General features: G+C 38.2%; 1 protein-coding gene across 4 annotated transcripts in view; it reads left to right on the top strand.

Moving 5' to 3' along the window:
• The window catches only part of AFF3 (AF4/FMR2 family member 3), a 544,115-nt gene that overhangs the window by 363,851 nt on the left and 159,427 nt on the right, over nucleotides 1-20,837 (top strand). For all 4 annotated transcript variants that reach the window (XM_045827774.1, XM_045827773.1, XM_045827776.1 and 1 more), the window contains 2 exons: nucleotides 1,314-1,350; nucleotides 9,104-9,155. In XM_045827774.1, the coding sequence (XP_045683730.1) occupies nucleotides 1,314-1,350; nucleotides 9,104-9,155 (89 nt within the window). The remainder of the gene's footprint in view (nucleotides 1-1,313; nucleotides 1,351-9,103; nucleotides 9,156-20,837) is intronic.

The following is a 20,837-nucleotide window of genomic DNA, read 5'->3' as shown; positions in this document are numbered from 1 at the left end:
TGGCAAACCAAAAGCAGCAGCTTAACCTTAGAAATGACCTGATATGGGATTACAGACAACTTTTTTATACTTTCCTGTTTCACTGAATTTTCTTTAATGAGTAGATATCGATATTATTCTTTTTTGTTTAAATTCTAAGTGCTAATTAATAAAATAGAACAATCCTTGGGTCAAAAGCATAATAGTAGCATTCTTTCAATGATATTTATTATCAAATTGTATACTTTATATATTTGCAGCTTATGTTATGTCATGTATACCTCAATAAAGCTGCTTTGTTGTTGCTGCTTCTTTAGAGTCAGAGTTGAAAAGAGAAGACATGTTCAACCTCACTAGTCATTAGGGAAATACAAATCAAAACCAGAATGAGAAGCCACTTCACATTCACCAGGATGGCCAAAGTAAAATATTTTAAATTAAAAGAGAGAAAGTACATTTTGGTGAGGATGTAGAGAAATTGGAACCCTCATACATCACTAGTAGGAATGCAAAATGATTCAGCCACTATGGAAAACAGTTTGGGAGTTCCTCAAAAAGTTTAACATAGGATTACCATGTGAACCTGCAATTCTACTCTTAGGTGTATCCCAAAAGGATTGAAAACAAGGACTCAAACAAGTACATGTGCATGTGTTTACGGCAGCTCCATTCACAATAGGCAAAGAGGGAAAACAGCCCAAATGTGCATGAACAGATAAATGGATAAACGAACTGCTGTGTATACATATAGTGGAATATTATTCAGCTAGAAAAGGAATGCAGTACTGATGCATGCTATGACATGGATGAATCTCTAAAACATGCAAAGTGAAAGAAGCCAGACACAAAAGGTCACATATTTTTTAATTCCACTGCCATGGAATATTCAGAATAGATGAATTCATCAAGACAGGACGCTGATTGGTGGTGCCAGGGACTGCAGGGAAGGAGGATTGGGGAGACACTGCTTAATGCCAAGGAGTTTTACTCTGGAATGATGGAAATATCTTGCAACTAAAAAGAGTTGGTGGTTGTACAACGTGGTGAAATGTACTGAATGCCACTGAACTGTCCACTTTAAAGTGGCTAATTTTGTATTATGTGAATTTCACCTCAATAAACAAAACAAAAAGTCCATAACACAAATGAGAAGTAATTGTGAACTATATTACCAGAACTTAACAATCACATTCATATAAATGCTTTTCATTATAGTAGCTGGTAGAAATTATGACTGGTGATTAGTTTCTGAATGATGAGGAATATATCTCACATTCAACTTAGATTTTGAAAGTCAAAATAAGAAAATTAATTGATATTTCTTTTTTTTTTAGGACTCTCAGCTCATTTCCTCCGGACACAATAATCCAAGTAAGAAAGGCTTTTCTCTGCAGTGTAATGAGTGGGCGGTGGAGGCAGCAGGGGCAAGTAGGGGAGATACATGCAATGAACATTAGGTATAAAAGAATTTTCACTAAAAACAAAATCAGGTGAGGGAAAGAGGGCCATTTGTTCAAGTACTTACCACATGTGTAAGGTTCATGGTGACTTTGAGGGCTCCTCTGTATTTTTCAAGGGAAGGAGGGACAAAACAAAATGGTGGGTTTCAAAGAAGTCATGGGCTGAAGGAACATCATTCATTATTATAGTCGGTTTCTGGTATATGCAGAGGGGAACAACTTTTTGGAGGCACTAAGGAGTTATATAAGTTGAAAGAAAAAGAGTGGTCAGACAGAACCAATCAGAAGACCTCAAGATTAATGACCTTAGAATTCATGAAGAAACTGTGCCCTCTCCCAGAGACAAAGTATCTAGGAAGGAATTTCCTTATTGAATCCAGTGTCTTATAAAACACACGAGCTTCAGTGTCAAAGAGAGGATGTTACCATTCCACAAGGTAGTGTTTTCATTCTCTTCTTTGGCACTACTAATTGCTACTAATGTTTTCTTGAGCATTAAAAACCCACAAGCTGCCTCCTTCATGTCATGAACTCCGTCCACAGAGACTGGGGTCTGTTAGTCTGTGACCAGTCAGTCAGCTGAGAGTACCTCTGGCCAATTACAAAGCCATGTTTGAACATGAAAATCACTCTGAGCTAGTAGATATGTCTTTGGAACTGAGGCTCACCCACTGAGCACCTGTGCGGGCAAGAAGGGTTGGGGAGAAAAGACGTTCAGACAGATGTGTCAGAGAGTCCCAGACTTCTCATGCTCATCTAGAGAAAGGTCAGGGCAGGGTATGATGGCATAATGATGCATAGGCAATATCACTTAATCATCTCACCCTCTGTTGGAATTTGCTGTGAGAACTGGTACCAGTGAAGAGGAGAAATGCCAAGGGACTTGAAATCTGAAGAAAATAATAAATTCAGCAGTGAGAAAAGGAATCAGAAGAAATGCATGGTTAAGTCCATGAGGTGTGCAGGCATCAGCATCATGTGCCAAAGACTAAAGCATACTGAAAAATTGTTCTTACTTGCCTCATCATTTCTTTCCATTTGAATTTAAACAGCTCAGCGTAGAGGGAGGATATAATAGGTGAATAAATATACCTTCTCTCAACTTGGGGTTTTTGACAAAGGAGCCCTCGCTGATGTGGCTCAGTTGGGTGGAGTGTTATCCCATAAACTGAAAGGTTGCAGGTTCAGTCCCTGGTCAGGGCACAGGCCTAGGCTGCTGGTTTGGTCCTCTATCAGGGCGTGTATAAGAGGTAACAGATTGATGTTTCTCTCTCACATTGGTGTTTCTCTCCCTCTCTCTCTCTCCTTCCCTTCCCTTCTTTCTAAAATCAATAAGCATGCCCTGGCTGATGTGGCTCAGTGGGTTGAGCACCAGCCTGCAAACCGAAAGGTTGCCAGTTGATTCCCAGTCAGGGCACATGCCTGGGCTGCTGGCCAGGTCCCCAAGTTGGAAGCATGCAAGAGGCAACTGGCTGATGTTTCTCTTCCTCTCTTTCTCCCTCCCTTCTTCTCGCTCTAAAATTAAATATATAACCCTTAAAAATTAAAGTAATAAGTATATCCTCAGGCGAGGATTTAAAAAGAAAAAAAAAACAAGGAAATAAGTGTTGTCTCTTCCATATGCTGCACCTTGACTTACCTTGACTTACATTACTTCACTTAATCCCAGCAATAGCTGTATGAGGGAGGCATTATCATCCCCATTTTGTGCATAATGAAAATGAGATTCTGAGGTTAATAACCATCCTAGTTCTTAGTGACTGAAAGTGACAGCTAGGATTTAAACACAGGGATGTCAGCCCCAAAGACAACAGACTTTCCATCCCATTACCTTGACCCCAAAAAGGTTGCTCTGTTAGTTCAGTATGAGGTTGACTTCTTGTGCAGTAACTATATGCTGTGATTTTTGCATGCACCTGGCATATTTTTGCAGCATGCCATAGCACTGACATGCTAAAACTGCATGTGGATTATGCAAAAGCAGACCCATGTCTGTGGAATGTGATGTGGCACCTGCTTAGTGTGATATGAAACCCTCTGGCACTTCATGGCTTAAGGAAGTCTGTGATTGGCTTTTTCTTTTCTGGCGATAGGGAAATTATTTGCTTTGTATTTTTTAAAATAAATTCTTCCCAAAGCCAAGCACATCTATATAAAGGTGATACCACTAAAAACCTGAGCATTCATACAGGTTACAGCACACTTGAAGCTTTAGAAGAGCTGGTCTCACCAGCATTTCCTGTGCCGTTTCCCATGCTATTTGATTTGGAATCCTTAAAGTTTTTGGAATTGTGACTCTAGTAAAAATGTAGAAAATAGAAAAAAAATAAACTTCAAAAAAACCAAACACAAAATGTATGTGTGGCTTGATGAACTAATCTTCACCATTTTAGGTCAGTGCTTTTTTTTTTCTTTTTTGAATTACAGATGTTACAGAGATGCTAAGAGAAAAGAGTATACAAAGTAAACAGAAATTTATCTTTAATTTGAATCTTTTAAAAGATAGAAACTTTAGTCAGTTTGCTGAATTGCTAGTTAATTTCATTTAACTTTAGAAAATAAAAGCTTATTACACATTGAGAAACAAACATTAAAACAGGTGACCTATGTCCACATTTTATTAAAGTTTGGAGCATATCCTGTTCAAGTCACAGACTGAGCATAAAGTGCTTTTCTGGTCCTTCAGAATTGCCATTTAAATAACCACAAAAGTACAGTGATGAAAATAAATTTCTAACAGCACTGAGGACAGAAAGGGATGCATCGACAAACCAGGAATTCAGTTGAGTTCTGGAAAGCAGAGAGTATGTAGGACCCTCCTATTAAATAATCCTGCATAGGGAAGGTCATGACCAGAAAAGGAAAACCATGGAACAAACGGGAACAAGCTCAAGCAGTGGTGGGAGACGGTCTTCAGGAGCTACGCCGAATAGGCATGGAGTGCGAACAGTGGGAGGCACCTGGCCCTTCCTTCTTCCATCCATGACCCTCTCTCCATCCTGGTTCTCATACAGAGCTTTCCATCTGGATTTCCACCCCCCTCCAAAAAAGCACCAAAATACCAAAAACACAGTAACATTAGCTAAGAAAATGAACAGTTGACTGGATAGAATTCCTAGTTGGGAGTTGATACCTAAAAGGGAAGCAGAATAGATTCAGAGATAATACTAGACCTTAAAAATTGTGTGATGGAAGAACAGTTAACTTTTTTCAAGCTGGGGATGAGCAAAAATGCCACATGTCCGGAGTAAAGTACTTCTAATTTGGGGAGGAGGCAGTTGATGAGATGATAAGGGCTCCAAGGTCTCGAGGTCTTTCTTCTCCTGAACCCTAAATGTTCAAACTCACATACCCTGTCCAAATACAAAGAGCTCTAAATCAGCTGTTCCCTACAAGGGATATGTGTATTAGGAAAATAGATCAATATGCTAATATAGGAAATCCACATCCATTACCTTTGTTAACCAACCTGTTATCATTCAGAAACATGAATGTGTAACCAATTAGCACCAAAATGAAGGACTGACTCCAGAGGAAATCTACTTAATTCTAGAAACACAAGAAAAAAATGTAAAGTATAACTACAGTCTTCAGAATCATTTGAAATTATTTGTATTAAAGAACAGAGTGGTGTGAAAAAAGAAGCAGTTACAGTATAAATGAGCACTTGCGAATTAAAAATATGGTTGACAAGAAATTATTAGAAATGATAAGTAATAGCTGAAGTCTAGAATCTGGAATATAAAGCTGATAACTTTTTTCTGAAAATATAGCAAAAGGCAGATGGAAGATATGAAAGGAAATTAAGATACATGGGAGATCAGTGAGGGTGAAAAGGTCAAAATCCAGCTAATAGGAATAACAGAAAAAGATTAAAAAATGGGGAATAAATAATTAATAAATAAAATAATTAATAAAAAATAAATAATAACAAAGAGAACTATAATTTCAAGAGAAATGAATAACTCATTATCAAAACACTATGTACAATGAAACAAGAAACCCTGAACAGGAAAGAGTGCCTACTTTAATTTCCAGAAATGAGAGGATTAAGAATGTAGTTGAGAACAAGAAGATTTGAAGAAATACTAATCAGAACCTCTAGAAACAATAAAATAATAACAAATTATAATTTCCTTGGTCAGGTTTAACAGCAGATTGGATATGGTTGAAAAAAATTAATGAATTGGGAAACTGAATTGAAGAAATTGTCTAGAATGCAGCCTAGAAACAGAAATGGAAAATACGAAATGGAAGTCAAGAAATATGGGGGATAAAGTGAGAAAGTCTAACATACATTTAAGTAGAATTTCAGAAAGAGATATGGAAACAGATGAAATATTAAAGAAGAGAATGGCTGAAAATTATTTTTAGAATTGAAATACACTAACCTACAGATTCTAGAAACCCAATAAATACTAAGTGGGATATATAAAAAGAAGTCCACACTAGACACATTATATATAGTTAATCTGCAAACCACATAAAGAAACAGTTCTTAAAATACCCTTTAATACCTTCAGAAAAGCGACAGTTAAACCTCTGGTTGACTTCTTTCTCAGCAGCAGCAGTAGGAGTCAGCAGACAGTGAAATTATAACTTCATTTTTGTGTGTGTGGAAATTGATGAGGTAATTCTGAAATTTATTTGTTAGACAAATGGCCAAAAATAGCTTAGATGCTCTTTAAGAAGAACAAGGTAGGAGCATTCATTACCTTGCCAATATTAAAAGTAAATAAATATTTTAAACTAAGTAATACAGACAGTAATAGACAAATTGAGCAATGAAAGAAAACGTAAGATCTAGAAACAGACCCACAAACATATGAAAATTAGATTCGTGACAGAGCTGATAGTGTAGATCAGTGAAGAAACAATGGGCTTCTCAACAGATAGTACCGGAATAATTGGTTTTCTATGAGTAAAAATGAAGTTACCCCACATCATATTTTAAAAAAACTATGCCAGGTATTTGTAAAAGATCTAAATGTGAACAGTTTAGGTATATACTTTCCAAAGACAATATAGAACATATATCTGGTGTATTTCTTAAATAAAAACACTAAAAGGTATCAAGTACAGAAAAATATTGCTAAACTCAAATAAATTAAAATTGAGAATTTACAATCATCCACAGATACCAGAAAAAGACTCACACCAGGAAAAGTTACTTAAGGAACTGTGTGTGTGTGTGTGTGTCTGAGAGAGAGTGAGTGACAGATAATGTAGCAAGACAATGAAGTGTTTATATGAGTTAAAAGATTACAAAAATGTGTGTGTTTTTTTTTAAGAAATGAGAAGGAATGTCACTAAAGAGCAAGCACAGAATATCTACTTCATTGGTACTCATATGCAAACATTACATTGAAACATCTCCAGAAACATCTCCTGAGCAACCAACTAAAAAAAAATCTCTTATGGAGAACTTTCTAGCCTCCATGAATAATTTTCCCACAGGTCTTGATAAAGAAACTGTGACTCTTAATGACATAGGCACTTGAACATTTCAAGTGAACTTCAGAAATTGCATCACCTAAAATTGCAAGATGTTGGGGGAAAATTTGTGTTTCATTCTTTCTGAAGGACAGAAACAGTTTGTATCCCTTTCTCCACCCTGCACTTACTTTTCCCCAGAAAGGTCCATTTGTTGTCAGCACTGAAGGTGCTGAGGGCACTCACTCTCAGGTTGTTCGTAAATGTCTTGTTTGGCCCTGCAGTATCCTTCCTGTTTGCCAGACCTACTCTGTTTTCCCTGTTGCCACAACATAAGTGCTGCTAAGAGCAGAGATAATCAGCCTCAGCTTGGTCCCTACACTGGGCCAGCGCACGGCTCCCGCAGCCCAGGTCCCATGTGCAATAAGGCCTGTGTCCTCTCAACCTGCAGGTTCTTTGGCAGCATTGTTGGTCAAGGTAAAACATGTTTGTTCAAACATCCAAACAGTGTCTTTGTTTATAGTCTCAGTTTCCTGTTTTCTTGTCATAAGTTGTTTGGAAATGTTTACTATGGCTGGCTGCTGTGAGCTTGGCTGTTTTGCACTCTACTGTGATTGTATGTGGTGTGACTACTGGCAGTGACAGACTGAGGAAAGCAATCAATTTCTCCAAATTAAAGGTGGGGGGAGATCAATATGTGACTCAAATCTCCATTAGTGTTGTTATATAATGCAGGTGTTGTAACTCTATTTAAGGATTCTGGCAGGAATTGTAGCCACTCAGTGGAAAAATGATTCTGGAAAGGACTAAATTAGGTTATTTTCCAGCTCTAAAGCCAGTTGATGAGGCCTTGCATGTCTCCTAAGTGAGCACACCACAGATCTGGCCTGGGAGACAGAACGTAAATGTATGAGCTTTAAAGCTGGTTTATTAATTTGCTGCCTTTACTTGTACTTCAGCATGGTTTCATAGGAATTGGAGCTCTGTCTAATCAGTGTTTGTTATTGAAGCAGTTACACAGATGTTGTGGCTCTTTCATGAGTGGCTGTGTGGACACCCATTAATGCTGAGTTATATCTAAGATAGACATGTGAACTATATATAACGGTCTTTTTTTTTTTCACAACCATTTAATTTCCCAAAAGAAAAAAAGAAGATGCTGTTAAGTTTCCTTTGGGGTTCAGTTTGGAAAATACTTCAGAATGTGATCCTCATGCTCTTTAGGGAGATGGTCCTGAGACAAGGTGCTGCCTGACAGGAGGGGCTTGGTACACTGCACAGGTCTGGGCCCTAAAGAGGATGTCGGCGGATTCTGTGAGATCTCCAGGCCTGACTCAAAAGAGCAAAGCAAAACAGGTTGCCACCATTGGGCCCATTTCTTACAGTCCACAGCCTTCTCCGGAGTTTATTAAACTATTAGCTTGGCACAACCATCATAACCACAGCCAACTCACTCTGGCAACCATGACCCTACTCCTTCTGTCTCCTGCCTCAAGGAAATAAAAGCAGCAACTTACCTCATGAGGATGCATGGTTCAAACCATCCATGTTGAGGATCTAAGAATTAATTCTGTCCTTGCAAGAAGCATTTGCCTTTTAAAACTACAAAAAGTGACTCATTCCAGCCTCCCTCAGTTAAATCCTACTAAATCCTTAATGCCCACCAGTGAAACAGTTCTTCACTAACTTGTCAGATAGATGAGATTTCTGGTTTACATCTTCTTAGGCATTAACTTGGGGGGGCGGGGACAAAACCTGTGCCAGGGCTCTTGATGGGGTACATTTCTTGGGGATCCTGTAACCTCAGTAAAATGCTCTTCAAGTTCTGATGCAGCCAGATCTGGTTTGGCTTACATTAGCAAAAGGGATCGAAGTTCAGAATGCCTTGATGTAGAAGCTAATGGAGTTTATTTCCTTAAATTTTCTGTAAAAGAAGTGGAAGGAAACAGGTTCCATCTGTAAGATACTCATCTTCTGGCAAGGTCTCCACTCTGAGCTTCGAGTTGTTCATAAACAGCTCCTTAGAACCTACTCACAGATACATAACTGGGCAATGGTATTACAGAAATTATGTTGCAGATCTGGTTCACAGACAATAAAAAGATGTTTTAAAAGCCTTCTTCTGCACATTTTGAAAAATTGTTAATAGGAGCTTGGGAGCATATTTAATCTCTCTTAAATCTTAAAGACTATAACACTCACATGTGTTTTTTTCCTACTTCCTTTTTAAGAGAAAGGTGATGCTGAGCCAGAGAGTCCAGACAATGGCACCTCAAATACATCGTAAGTGTCTTTCCTCTTTCTGTTTGTCGTAGAGGTTCTTTAATATGCCTGTAACGTGAAACAGGGCAAGTATCTTATAGTAGTTATAATAATAATGGAAGGAAGGCTGTGGCTCTCCTTCTCATGGTAATGTCTTTTTAAATGCTTCAGAGTGCACATGCATTTGGAGGTCTTTCTTATGCTTTATTACAGTAAGAATAATCTTGAAAACAAAAATGCTTCTCTTCATAAAGTACAAATATAATAAGATGTGAGGGTACATATTGGTGGGGAGAAGAGAAGGAACTTTGGAGACTTTCATCATAAATGTTATAAATAATGTAAAACTTCCCACACGTAATGGGAGATACTCTGTCCTACATACCTGTGAAGTACCAGTGTCGTTTGAGAAGCCTGCCATCTGCAATCTCACCTTGGAACTATGTGAAAGGTATAGTTATAGATAGCTGTGGAATCTCATGAGTTTGCTGTTTTTGAATTAACAAAAGCAGTTTTTAAAAGATTTCTTAAAGGCACTTATAAAACACATGTTCCTCACTCTACGTTTTGCCTTTTTCCTCTCAGTACTCAAGGAATCCTTATGCATTTTAATGATTAATTTCATACAAAATTGATATACCAGTTTACCACTGAACCACACATGCCCTGACTTATAGACCAAAGTTTAAATGAAATAATTCATGAGCTAACAAATTATTTTAGGAATCACTAAAAGGTTTGCCCTTTGAAAAATTTTATTATAACTCTGAGGGGTGACATATGGTTCCTTATTCTATCACAGGTTTGTGAATTCATCTTTATGTGGATCAGCACTCTTATTACTAAACATGTAAAATGCTACTCACTAGCAATCAGAGTTTGTGACATAATATTATTGAGTGTCCTAGTTTTTCTAAGACATGTTTCTCTGTCTAGAAAAATCCTTTGGACTGCATAGGATGGCTGTATATTTCATAAAGTATATGATTTTATGTGTGTCTTCCTTAAGATGTTACTCTAAAAGTTCTAAACAGTTTCATCATTATGATTTCTGATGATATAATAAATGTGACTAGTTTAAATGGTGAAAATATCACTAATTTTTACATTTTTATACTGCAAAATATAATGGGGAAAGGGTTTTAATGCCATCTGGAGGCATTCTAGAGAACTGAAAAAGGTAGAATCATTTAAAAATTTGGTTCTTTTGAATAACATTTGAGACTGGGTAAGAATTTATACAACTAGAATGTAAGCTATTTGAGAGTAAGTTATATATTTTTATAAATAATATTATAAAAGTGCTAATTATTGTAAACATAACAATGTTTAATTCTCACTAACAAAATCATTTTAAAAACAGACAAAGGTACATACATACAAAATATAATGGGAAACTGCCAACTTCCGACATTTAATTTTACAAATTTTAAAATCTCATTCAGTAGACACCACTTTTGGTAATGCAGTTTAATGTACTGTTTAAGTTCGTCTTCCACTATGCATTTCTAAAAAAAAGTCTGTTCTCTAAGAGAATTGGTTTCCATAAATCAGTACCTTATGAAAATAAATATGTTGTCTAAGAAATTGTTTTAAACATTCCAGAGATTTGAGAGCCGTGAAAACTTTGAGCATTGCCCCTACATTCCTACCTCTTTACTTAGTCATCGACCTCACCTGTGTCTTAAACTAGAAATAGCAGAAATAAAACTGAGGTTGCATGGATATCTCTTAAAAGTAGAGAACTCTGAACCTGAGCCTCTCAAAGAGCTCTCTAACAGCAGTTCTGTACTAATTAGGCAGGAGGAGCAACATGTAATAAAAAGCAAAGGACTCAGAGTGCCTTAGATTTATAAGCATTTACATTCTTTGTGCAGTACCTTATTTGAGCTTTATTTTTTAGGTAGACAGGTATGGCAGGGACAAACTTGTAAAAGCCATTCAACTTAAGTTAAAAATAATTGGGGTATTTTGCTGTACTGTTTAAGTTCATCTTCCATTATGCATTTCTAAAAAAAAAAGTCTATTCTCTAAGAGAATTGGTTTCCATACACCAGTACCTTATGAAAATAAATATGTTGTCTAAGAAATTGTTTTAAACACTCCAGAGATTTGAGAACCATGAAAACTTTGAGCATTGCCCCCACATTCCTACCTCTTTACTTAGCCATCGACCTCACCTGTGTCCATTTTACCATACTGCCCATTTACCATACTGAGGAGTCATTGGATCTTAGGAAACAAAGCAAAGCCATGTGTCAGAATCAAGTAGAAAAATGAAGGTCAAATTATTTGTTAAATGGTAAGTGTATTAGTTTGCTAGGGCTACTATAACAGATACCACAGACTGGGTGCCTTAAGCAAAAAAAAAAAAAAAAAGTATAATCTCATAATTCTGGAAGCTGAACATCCAAGAGCAGTCAGTAGGGTTGGTTTCTTCTGTGAAGGAAGGATCTGTTCCAGGCCTGGTGACTTGTTCTGTAGATGGCCATCTATCTCCCTGTGTCTTTTCATATTACCTTCCCTCTAAGCATGTCTCTATGTCCAGATTTCCCCTTTTTATAGTAATACCAGTTATACTGGATTAGGGCCCACCCAAAAGGCCTTGTTTAATATGATTACCACTACACAGACCCTGTCTTGAAATGAAGTGACATTCTGAGAGGTTAGAACTTCAACATATAAATTGGGGTGGGGAGGGGGATTCAACTCATAACATTAAGGGTCAGAATAATCAGAATGATTCAGAAGCCAAGTAGGCAGAACCAGGAATGTACAGATGCCAGGAGGTAGAACAAGGGGAGAGAACCTAAGTTAAACATCAAAATGATAAGCTCCATGGGAGCTGAAGGAATGAAGCAGAGCAAAGAGAAAACCGTTGGTAACACACACACTGGTGCTAAGAAAGACATCATTTTCACATTCATGGTCTGGTGGCCCAGACTTGGCTTTAGTAATGCTGTACATCCCTCTGTCTGTATAAGTCCATGGCTCTCTGAGTCATTTAAAACTATCATATGAGTTTAAATTAAAGTATAAAGTTGGGAGTCTCCAGACAGAGAGCCAATTTCCTGGAAAAGACTCTTTCCTCACTGGAGATTAATTAAGCAACAGATTAGTCATGGTAAGTTTTAGACAATCACTGCCTGATAGCACAAAGTAATCTGAATAACACCTGAAGATCCCTTCAGGAGATATTATTCAATGATTTTATGAGTATTCATAAAGATGAAAAGTGTATTCTTAACACAAAAGAACCGATAAATTTAAATTTCTGTAGAGTACCAGTTATGTTAATGATGGGAGCCCTTATATTGGATTAACTTTCCTGCAGATAACTATTATAAACTCTGGACAAAATACTTTTTAAACTATCAGAAGGCAGAAAATGTTGGGAATTTGATCCTTGAAAGAAGAAAATTGGACCAGGTGAGATTTACATTCATATGGCTTACTCCCTGAGAAGACTGCCCAATCCACATAGAACAACGAGAACTCAAGAAGAAAACCATAATTACATTGGCATGAAGTATCAGAGGATGGAGTTCAGGGCTGTGAGAATAACAAGACAATGTCAAGAGAATGAGAAAGCTGGGAGAAAATGTTCTTGAAAGACATCTGATAACGAACTGATACTCAAAACAAAGAATTCTTAAACACTCAACAATAAGAAAACAACCCAATTAAAAAGTGGGCCAAAGACATTAACAGACTTCTCAAGAAGAAATACAGATGGCAAATAATCATATGAAAAGATGCTCTACATCATATGTCATCAGGGAAATGCCAATTAAAACAGTGAAAACCCGGAACACAGACAACACCAAATGCTGGTGAGGACGTGGAGCAACAGGAACTCTCATGCACTGCTGGTGGGAACGCAAAATGTTAGGGCACTTTGGAAAACAGTTTGTCAGTTTCTTACAAAACTAAACACACTCCTTGGTATATACCCAAAGTTGCTGAAAACTTATTCCACATAAAAATTTTACCTTGATTTAAAAAATAATAAGTAAAAATAAATTTATAAAAAGGATAAATATTTACCTGACAGCTTTTCTTCCCTATAACAGTAACAGTTACCATGTTTTGATCCCTTACATTGACCAGGTACTAGTCTTAACATTTGACATATTTTATCACCTCTAATTCTCACAGAAATCCGGTAATACCTTATTTTACAGGCAAAATAGGCTAATTAAGGTTCCTGCATTATATAACTTTAAGTGGCAAAGCCAAGATATGAACCCAGTATTCACACCCTGGAAGCCAAGCTCTTAACCATTGTCCCATTTTGCTGCTATCTCAGAGTTCTTAGGTAGTTTCTCCAGAGACAGTAATCATTCCGGAAAGAGCAGGTAATTAAAGTAATACCTGAAGAGGAAGAGTAGAACTGAGATCCTGTTAGAAAGTCATCTTCAGTAGAAAAGCTCTAGAAGTAATGAGCCAATGGAGATTTCCAAAATACTGTGAAGGCCACGGTTTGGCAGGTCACCATGCTTGCTTGATTCAGATTTTTTCACGGTCAATAAATTCACTCTCAAGTTAGAGGTCAACAGCATAGGCTTATAGAAATATCCTCAGGGAGGATCCTTCTATATTTGTAGATAAGCCTCAATTGAACAAAGTAACTATAACCTTCAAGAATAAATGGAAGATCTGAAATGAAATTAAACACACAACACTCAACTCCTAGGAGAAAAAAAGTAAAATAAGGCAGAAGAAAAATGGTTCATCAGAGGTATACATTGTACAGTAAAAGATTTGGAAATTATTATGAGCTTAAATGGAATTAGAGTGACCCATGAAATGTTTTTTCTCCAGTGCTAATACAGTAGTTGAAATTAATCAATAGAAAATGCCATTACATAGTAGGCACTCAATAAATAGTTATTATTGCTATCATAACTAAATTCATGATCTATAAAAGACAGAAAACAACCCTGCCTTGGCAGTTGGTGGTGACCAGAGTTTATTAGAACTTTAAATCTCTTCTTTTAAAAAAAAGTAGAAAACTTAGGGTTAAGAGTGGTAAAAACAGAAGTTTATATAGGTCTTCTAGTGAAGCTCAGGCTGTGAAGAAGAAAGGCTGAGTGGTTAGACTACTCCAAAGATGTCAACCAAAATGAGCACTTCCCCAAGCCTTCTAATGATAGGACCGAAGACAAGGACACGTGGTGTTACCTCTCCCAATGACATGTACATAGCCTGGAGGTGGTGAAAGAGTTCACCTCCACCACTGACTTCTGTTTTAAAATGTCTTAGAAGACTTGGATGTCATTGAATGGTGGATCAGAGTGGTTCTAGGTGATGCCCAAAGCTCCTTTCCAAGTATATAATGTGCAACTCCTTGGGTCATTTATAACGATGAAAGGTGAAATATGTTCATGTCAATGAAAAGGATTTGTCTTCATCAGTTGAAGCTACTATAACAAACTACCATGACCCAGGTAGCTTATAAACAACAGAAGTCGATTTCTCATGGTTCTGGAGGCTGAGACATCTAGGATCAAGGCCCCGGCAGATCCAGTGTCTGGTGACAGCCACTTTCTGCTTTGCGGTTAGCCATCTTCTCATTGTGTCCTTACATGGCAGAGAGCAGCAAGAGCAGAAGAAAGCTCTCTTGTGTTTCTTCTTATAAGAGCATTAATTCCATCCATGAGGGTTCCACCCTCATTACCTAATCACTTCCCAAAGTGCCACCTCCTGATAGCATCACACTGGGGGTTAGAGTTTCAACATATGAATTTTGGAGGAAGACAACAGTATTCACAGTCCATAACAGTATTTACTAAAAATATCTTATGCCAGCCCTGGCTGGCGTAGCTCAGTGGATTGAACGCAGGCTGCGAACCAAAGTGTCACAGGTTCAATTCCCAGTCAGGGTACATGCCTGGGTTGCAGGCCATGACCCCCAGCAACCGCACATTGATGTTTCTCTCTCTCTCTCTCTCCCTCCCTTCCCTCTCTAAAAATAAATAAAATCTTTGGAAAAAAAAAATCTTATGCCCATTATAGAGCTATCTTAGAAAATGTTAAATAAGGAGGAAAAATATACAGAGGGACAATTATGTACTAAACATATAAAGACACCTATTATTCTTGCATGTGCACTTAATAATGTCATACAGACTGATCTGAAGTTAAGAGATCAAAGTCAATTTGAGAACAGTTACCAAGAAATTTTTTTTTCAGAGAAATTTTAAACCTTCCTGATATTTATTTTGGCCACAGAAATCCATGTCTCAAATGATGAACTGTGGCTGCTCTTTTAGTTTATGACGTCTCTGTCCCCAGAGGGATTCCTTTCCATATCTGTTTAAGTAATTTGCCTTTAGGGCTCCTCGAAGCCCCTCAGTGTGGTGGATGAACAAACTACACTGAAGGCCTTGTAGAGGTAAGGCTTATTTGATTGTTAGGAAGGAACCCCCTGACCCAGCATTCAGGTACCAATGAGTCCAGATGGGGCTGGGCAACACAGTTGAAGGAGAAGAGATGTAAGGAGATTTTGTCAGTTTTACCCAAGAGGGAAATTAGATATTGCTGTGGTATTGCTTATACTCTCCAATTAAAATACTAAGTGAACCCAAGAATGTGGTTAGAAATTGTGCCATTATAGAACAGTACAGCAAACCTTATCTTCCATGTTCTTACACCAGACTGGAAGGCCCATGGTCCCAGAGGTCTAAAAGAGAAGTCAGTGGCAAAACTTGGAAGTCTGTTCCCCTGTCCCCTCTTTGGTTCCCCAGAGACTCATGCTTTCTCTTTCCTCTACACATGCAGCTCCATCACAATGTACCTCTCTTCAGGATGTTACCTAAATCAAGGTTTTTCAAAATTTTGTTTTGTAATTTAATGTTTTTTAATGTTAATTGTGATAAATACACATAAAAGTCACCATCTTACCCATTTTAATACATTCCAAGACCCCCAGTGGATGCCTGAAACCACGGTAATACCAAACCCTATACATGCTGTTTTTCCTATATACATTATACACACCTTTTCACTTAAAGGAAGCACTTAACAGCTTCTCTTTGGCATATCCAAATTGTCAGCTCCACTGCTCTTTCACTTTGGGACCATTATTAAGTAAAATAAGGGTGGCTGGGACACAAGCACTGCCATACCACGAAAGACGATCTGATAAGTGAGACAGCCACTAAGTGACTGACGGGTGGGGAGCATATACAGCCTAGAGATGCTGGGCAAAGGGATGATTCACGTCCTGGCAGGAGAAAGCAGGATAGCAGGAGAATTTATCACACTACTCAGAACAGCACACAATGTAAAAGTTACAAATTGTCCATTTCTGGAATTTGCTGTTTAATATTTTTGGACTATGGTTGACCACAAGTCACTGAAACTGCAGACAGCAAAACCACAGGTAAGGGGGACTACTATACAGTTCAGTAGCAAGTGCGTCACATTGTTGTAGCCATCACAACTGTACCCAGAACTCTTTTCATCTTCCCAAACTGAAGCTCTGTGCCCATTAATATGCCAAGTTAATCAATTGCCATAGCAAATAACTCCCCATTTTCCCCTCTCCTCAGCCCCTGACAACCACCATTCTATTGATTGTTTCTGTTCCTATGCTTTTGACAACTCTGGGTACCTCAAGGAAGCGGAATGTTACAGTATTTGCACCTTTGTGACTGGATTATTTCAGTTAGCAAAAATTTTCAGGGTTCATCCATGTTGTAGCATGTGTTAGAATTTCCTTCCTTTTAGAAAAGGAATTTCCTTTGTAAGGATTTCCTTTTCTTCTTAATTTTTTATTTAATGATTTAGAGGGGGGCGGAGAAAGAGAGAAACATCAGTGTGTTGTTCCACTTATTTATGCATTCATTGGTTGATTCTTGTATGAGCCCTGACTAGGGATTGAACCTACAATGTTGGCATAGGGGGACAATGCTTGAACCAAGTGAGGTACCTGGCCAGGGCCAGGAATTTCCTTTTTTAAGGCTGATTGATATTCCCTTGTGTGGGGGTATGTTCGTTTATTCATCTGTCTGTGGCACTTGAGTTGCTTCTGCCTTCAGCTGTTGTGAATAATGCTACTTAAAAACATGAGTGTGCAAATATCTCTTTGAGTCCCTACTCTCAGTTATTTTAGGTATTTACTCATCTCAAGCTATTTGAACATAACCTGTATAATCAAAACCACATTTTACATCATATCCTACAAGGGTATATGTACTAAAGCTGGTGTCACAATACAAGTACCAACCGTTACTCTGACATTTTCCATTCTTGTGTAATATTTTTAAATGCAGGTCATATCACAGAAATTCACTTTTCTCAGCCCATAGTCACAAAATGCAATAGTTACTGACTAACCTACAAGACAGTTTGTGGCAAGAAGGAAGAAGGCAGTGACAGTAGTGAGCCCTACTGTCACTGTGTTCTAGCCCTGGCTGAGTCACTATGTAAAGGACCTTGTCAGTCCTCCTGATAACCTAGTTCTCCCCTCCCCATTTTACAGATGAAGAAACCAAGGCTGAAAGGGGATAAGAAGTTTGCCCAAAGACTTGTACCCAGTGAATTTGTTTTCACTCAGATCTGCCCCCCAATCTGGACATGATGTGACAGTGTACATGGGCAGGATGTGACTAGTGTACATGGTGCCCTACAGTCCTCCCCTCAGAAGACTCAGACAAGCATTCTAACAGGACTGAGGCAGGCTTTAATCCAAAGGACTGCCAATTCAGAAAATTTTACGACCCATTCAAAGGCTCAAGAAATCAGTATTTGGGGAGTATGTCGTGCAAGAAGATAAAGTTATTCAGTGACCCCTAATTAGACCACATGAGCAACTGCTCCCTTCAATAAATGGTTAAGGTGTCAGACAGAGTCTCTACAGGTGAGTTAAGCACCTTTGCAATCAGTGACCTCTTCATTCCACAGAGATATTAATGAATATACTGTAGCTACTCTATATTCACTGTGGCTTTGACAAATGGCAGCATTTTTCTGAGGAGTCACTGGGGCTGTGGGAAAGTGTGATAAATCAACAGACATTACCATATTCATTGATTGCAGTAGGTAATCGGTAAATATTGTCTGATATTAACAGACTGCATATACTTCCTTCAAATGTTTGCTTTCATATAGCTTCTTTATGCTCTTATGTGTAAGCTTTACTCAGCATTTAGAACAGAATCCTTATGCATCAAGAATTACTGGTATGAATGAATGAATGAATGAATGAGTGCAGAATAACACAGGATAGTTGACGAACACTTGTGCATTTTATTGTATCTTTTTCAGGAATACCATTAGCTAATTTGTTCTTTCTCAGCTACAGATTTTAACTGAGATGTAAACCTCCAAAATGCGGAGCTTATATACTTACAGACTGAAATCCCCCCCTTCCCCCGACTGTGCCCAGATCACAGACTCTCTTTGCGCCCCATGCTCATCTCTTCCTAGGCATGACACTTCATGCATCTGTTGCCTGCCTCATGTCAGGCACTTGAGGTGAACATGGTGTCTTATTTAATTCTCAGGACAATCCAGTGAGGTGTATTATTATATTATTACATCTTGTATTACAAAAGAGAAAGTCAAGATCGCAGAGAAATATGTTGGCTTGTGGAGATTTCAGCTGGCAGAGCTGACATTCCGTCCAGGTTGGCTCCAGAGCCATTTAGTGACAGACCTTTTGGTCTGTGGCCTCATGTAGAGGGCCACAGACCTGAAAAAGTGGAAGGGATAGTAGAGAAAAAATCCTATTTCTGAACAAAGAGTTGGTATAGCTCTAAAAAGCCCTTAGTATCTGCATTCCATCCATATTTTCAAGAGATTGTGTCCCAAAGAGCCTGTAAGGCTGCTTGGAGAAGGAGGCAGGAGGATACCTGGTCACAGACAATGAGTAAAGGTGGATTTCTGCGCAGTGGTGGACGTTGTGGAAATAGCAGAGGCTGGAGTGTGAAATTCATCTGACGAGCCAGTAGCTGGCAGAAATAAAAGGACAGCTCTGCCGCCTGGCCTACCTGTTCACCTCAGAGGGCCTTCAGCAGTTGGCTTAGGATGTTGTGGTGAAGCAGTGTTCACATGATCCCACCAAAGCATGGAAAGTATGTAAGCCTCTGCCCGCACCATTCTACCACAGAGAATTCCACCTCCACTTTTAGCTTCCTACATGACTGAGATATACAAAGAGACAGGGCACAAAGGGATAATGAGCAGCTGACCAAACTTGCACACACATGCACACACACACCTTTCTACCTTCAAAAGGCATTCCTGCTTTAAAAATGAGGACTCTGTGGGAGTTAAGGCATTTCTGTAAAACAGCACCAGTGTCAATACATAAATGATTAAGAGCTAACAAATACTATGCACTAACTGTATGCCAGACTGTGTACTAAACTCTTCGTAAACATAGGATCACTATATAATATGAAGTAATAGTTATGCAGGGACAACGGGTGTAAACTAAAAACCCTGTAGGATGAAACAAGTCTTTGAATCCTCCCAGCAACTCAAGAAAGTAGACAGCGTTAAAATCTCCCCTTTTATAGATAAAGAAACCGAGGCTCACACAGGGAACGTGGCTAAGCCAGGATATCGCCCCACAGGTGTCTGACTTGAAAGCCCTCTTTCTCTGACACTGCATCAGACTACAGACACCTGAGCTGTGCCGTCGTGTGGATCCAGCACTGCTGGACGCCACTGCTGGTTCAGAACACAGACAAAGGAAGTTCAAAGTGGCCAAATGACAGTAAACCCAGTGACCAGGGACTATTTAATTTGAAAGTCTAGCACTAAAGCTGGAGGACTGAATTAAATGAGTTGGCTTTTTTAGGGATGGGAAGAGACTGTTCTTGGTTTGCTTTTGGAGTTGTGTAAAACAGAGAGAATAATCAGCAGATGAAACGAGAAAAACCACTGATGTTGGGCAGAACTGTCAACCACGTAGCTTCACTCCTTGAAACAATATGATGCTAATGTCATAAAACACTACAAGTTGCATACTCTGAAAATACAAAGATTTTTAATGAATAAATACATAAAATATTGTTATTCACAATTTTAAAAAAATATGTGTTTTTCATTTGATCACCAAGACAAATATCTTTCTTCTCAAAAAACAATTGTAAAAATGGGTACAGTCTCTCATTTTGTGTTTTGCTTTCCAATGACAGTTTGGGTTCAGTCAGTGAATTTACTGAGCATTTACTATGTGCCAGGCACTACTCTAAGCATTTTACTTATATCATTCTCACAGCTTTCTGGAATGGTTATCCCCATTTACAGATAGGAGAAATGATGCACAGAGAGGGTGAGTAACTTGCCCAGAGTTGCATAGCTCATGTAAGACAGAGCTGGGAATTGAGCTCAGTTTGACTCCTGAAGCAATGCTTTTACCCACACTTCTATACAGCCTCCATTTTGGCTCTTAGACGTCAAAACCTTTCCAAAATATTGAATATTAACATGTCTCTGAATAAGAGAATAGCATTTCCAAATTATGTGTCAACCCTGAGTATATATAAGATGCTGGAAAATATACTTGAATTCATAATTAATGTAATTAAGATCTTTCATATCTTTAAATGTCTAGAGCTTACCAGTATTTTTATCTGCTCTTTCAGAATGTCCAAGAAGAGGTCATCATTTTATTACATTTGAAGTCTATTTTTTCTAATAATTACTGTTACTAATTGTGCTAAATCTCAGGCTGAGAAGCATAGA

Source organism: Phyllostomus hastatus, unplaced genomic scaffold, assembly GCF_019186645.2.
Source record: "Phyllostomus hastatus isolate PE091 unplaced genomic scaffold, TTU_PhHast_1.1 phas_scaffold_78, whole genome shotgun sequence".
NCBI classification, from domain to species: Eukaryota; Metazoa; Chordata; class Mammalia; order Chiroptera; family Phyllostomidae; genus Phyllostomus; species Phyllostomus hastatus.
The sequence above is the reverse complement of the archived record's forward strand: the minus strand, read 5'-3'. Positions and strand labels throughout refer to the sequence as shown.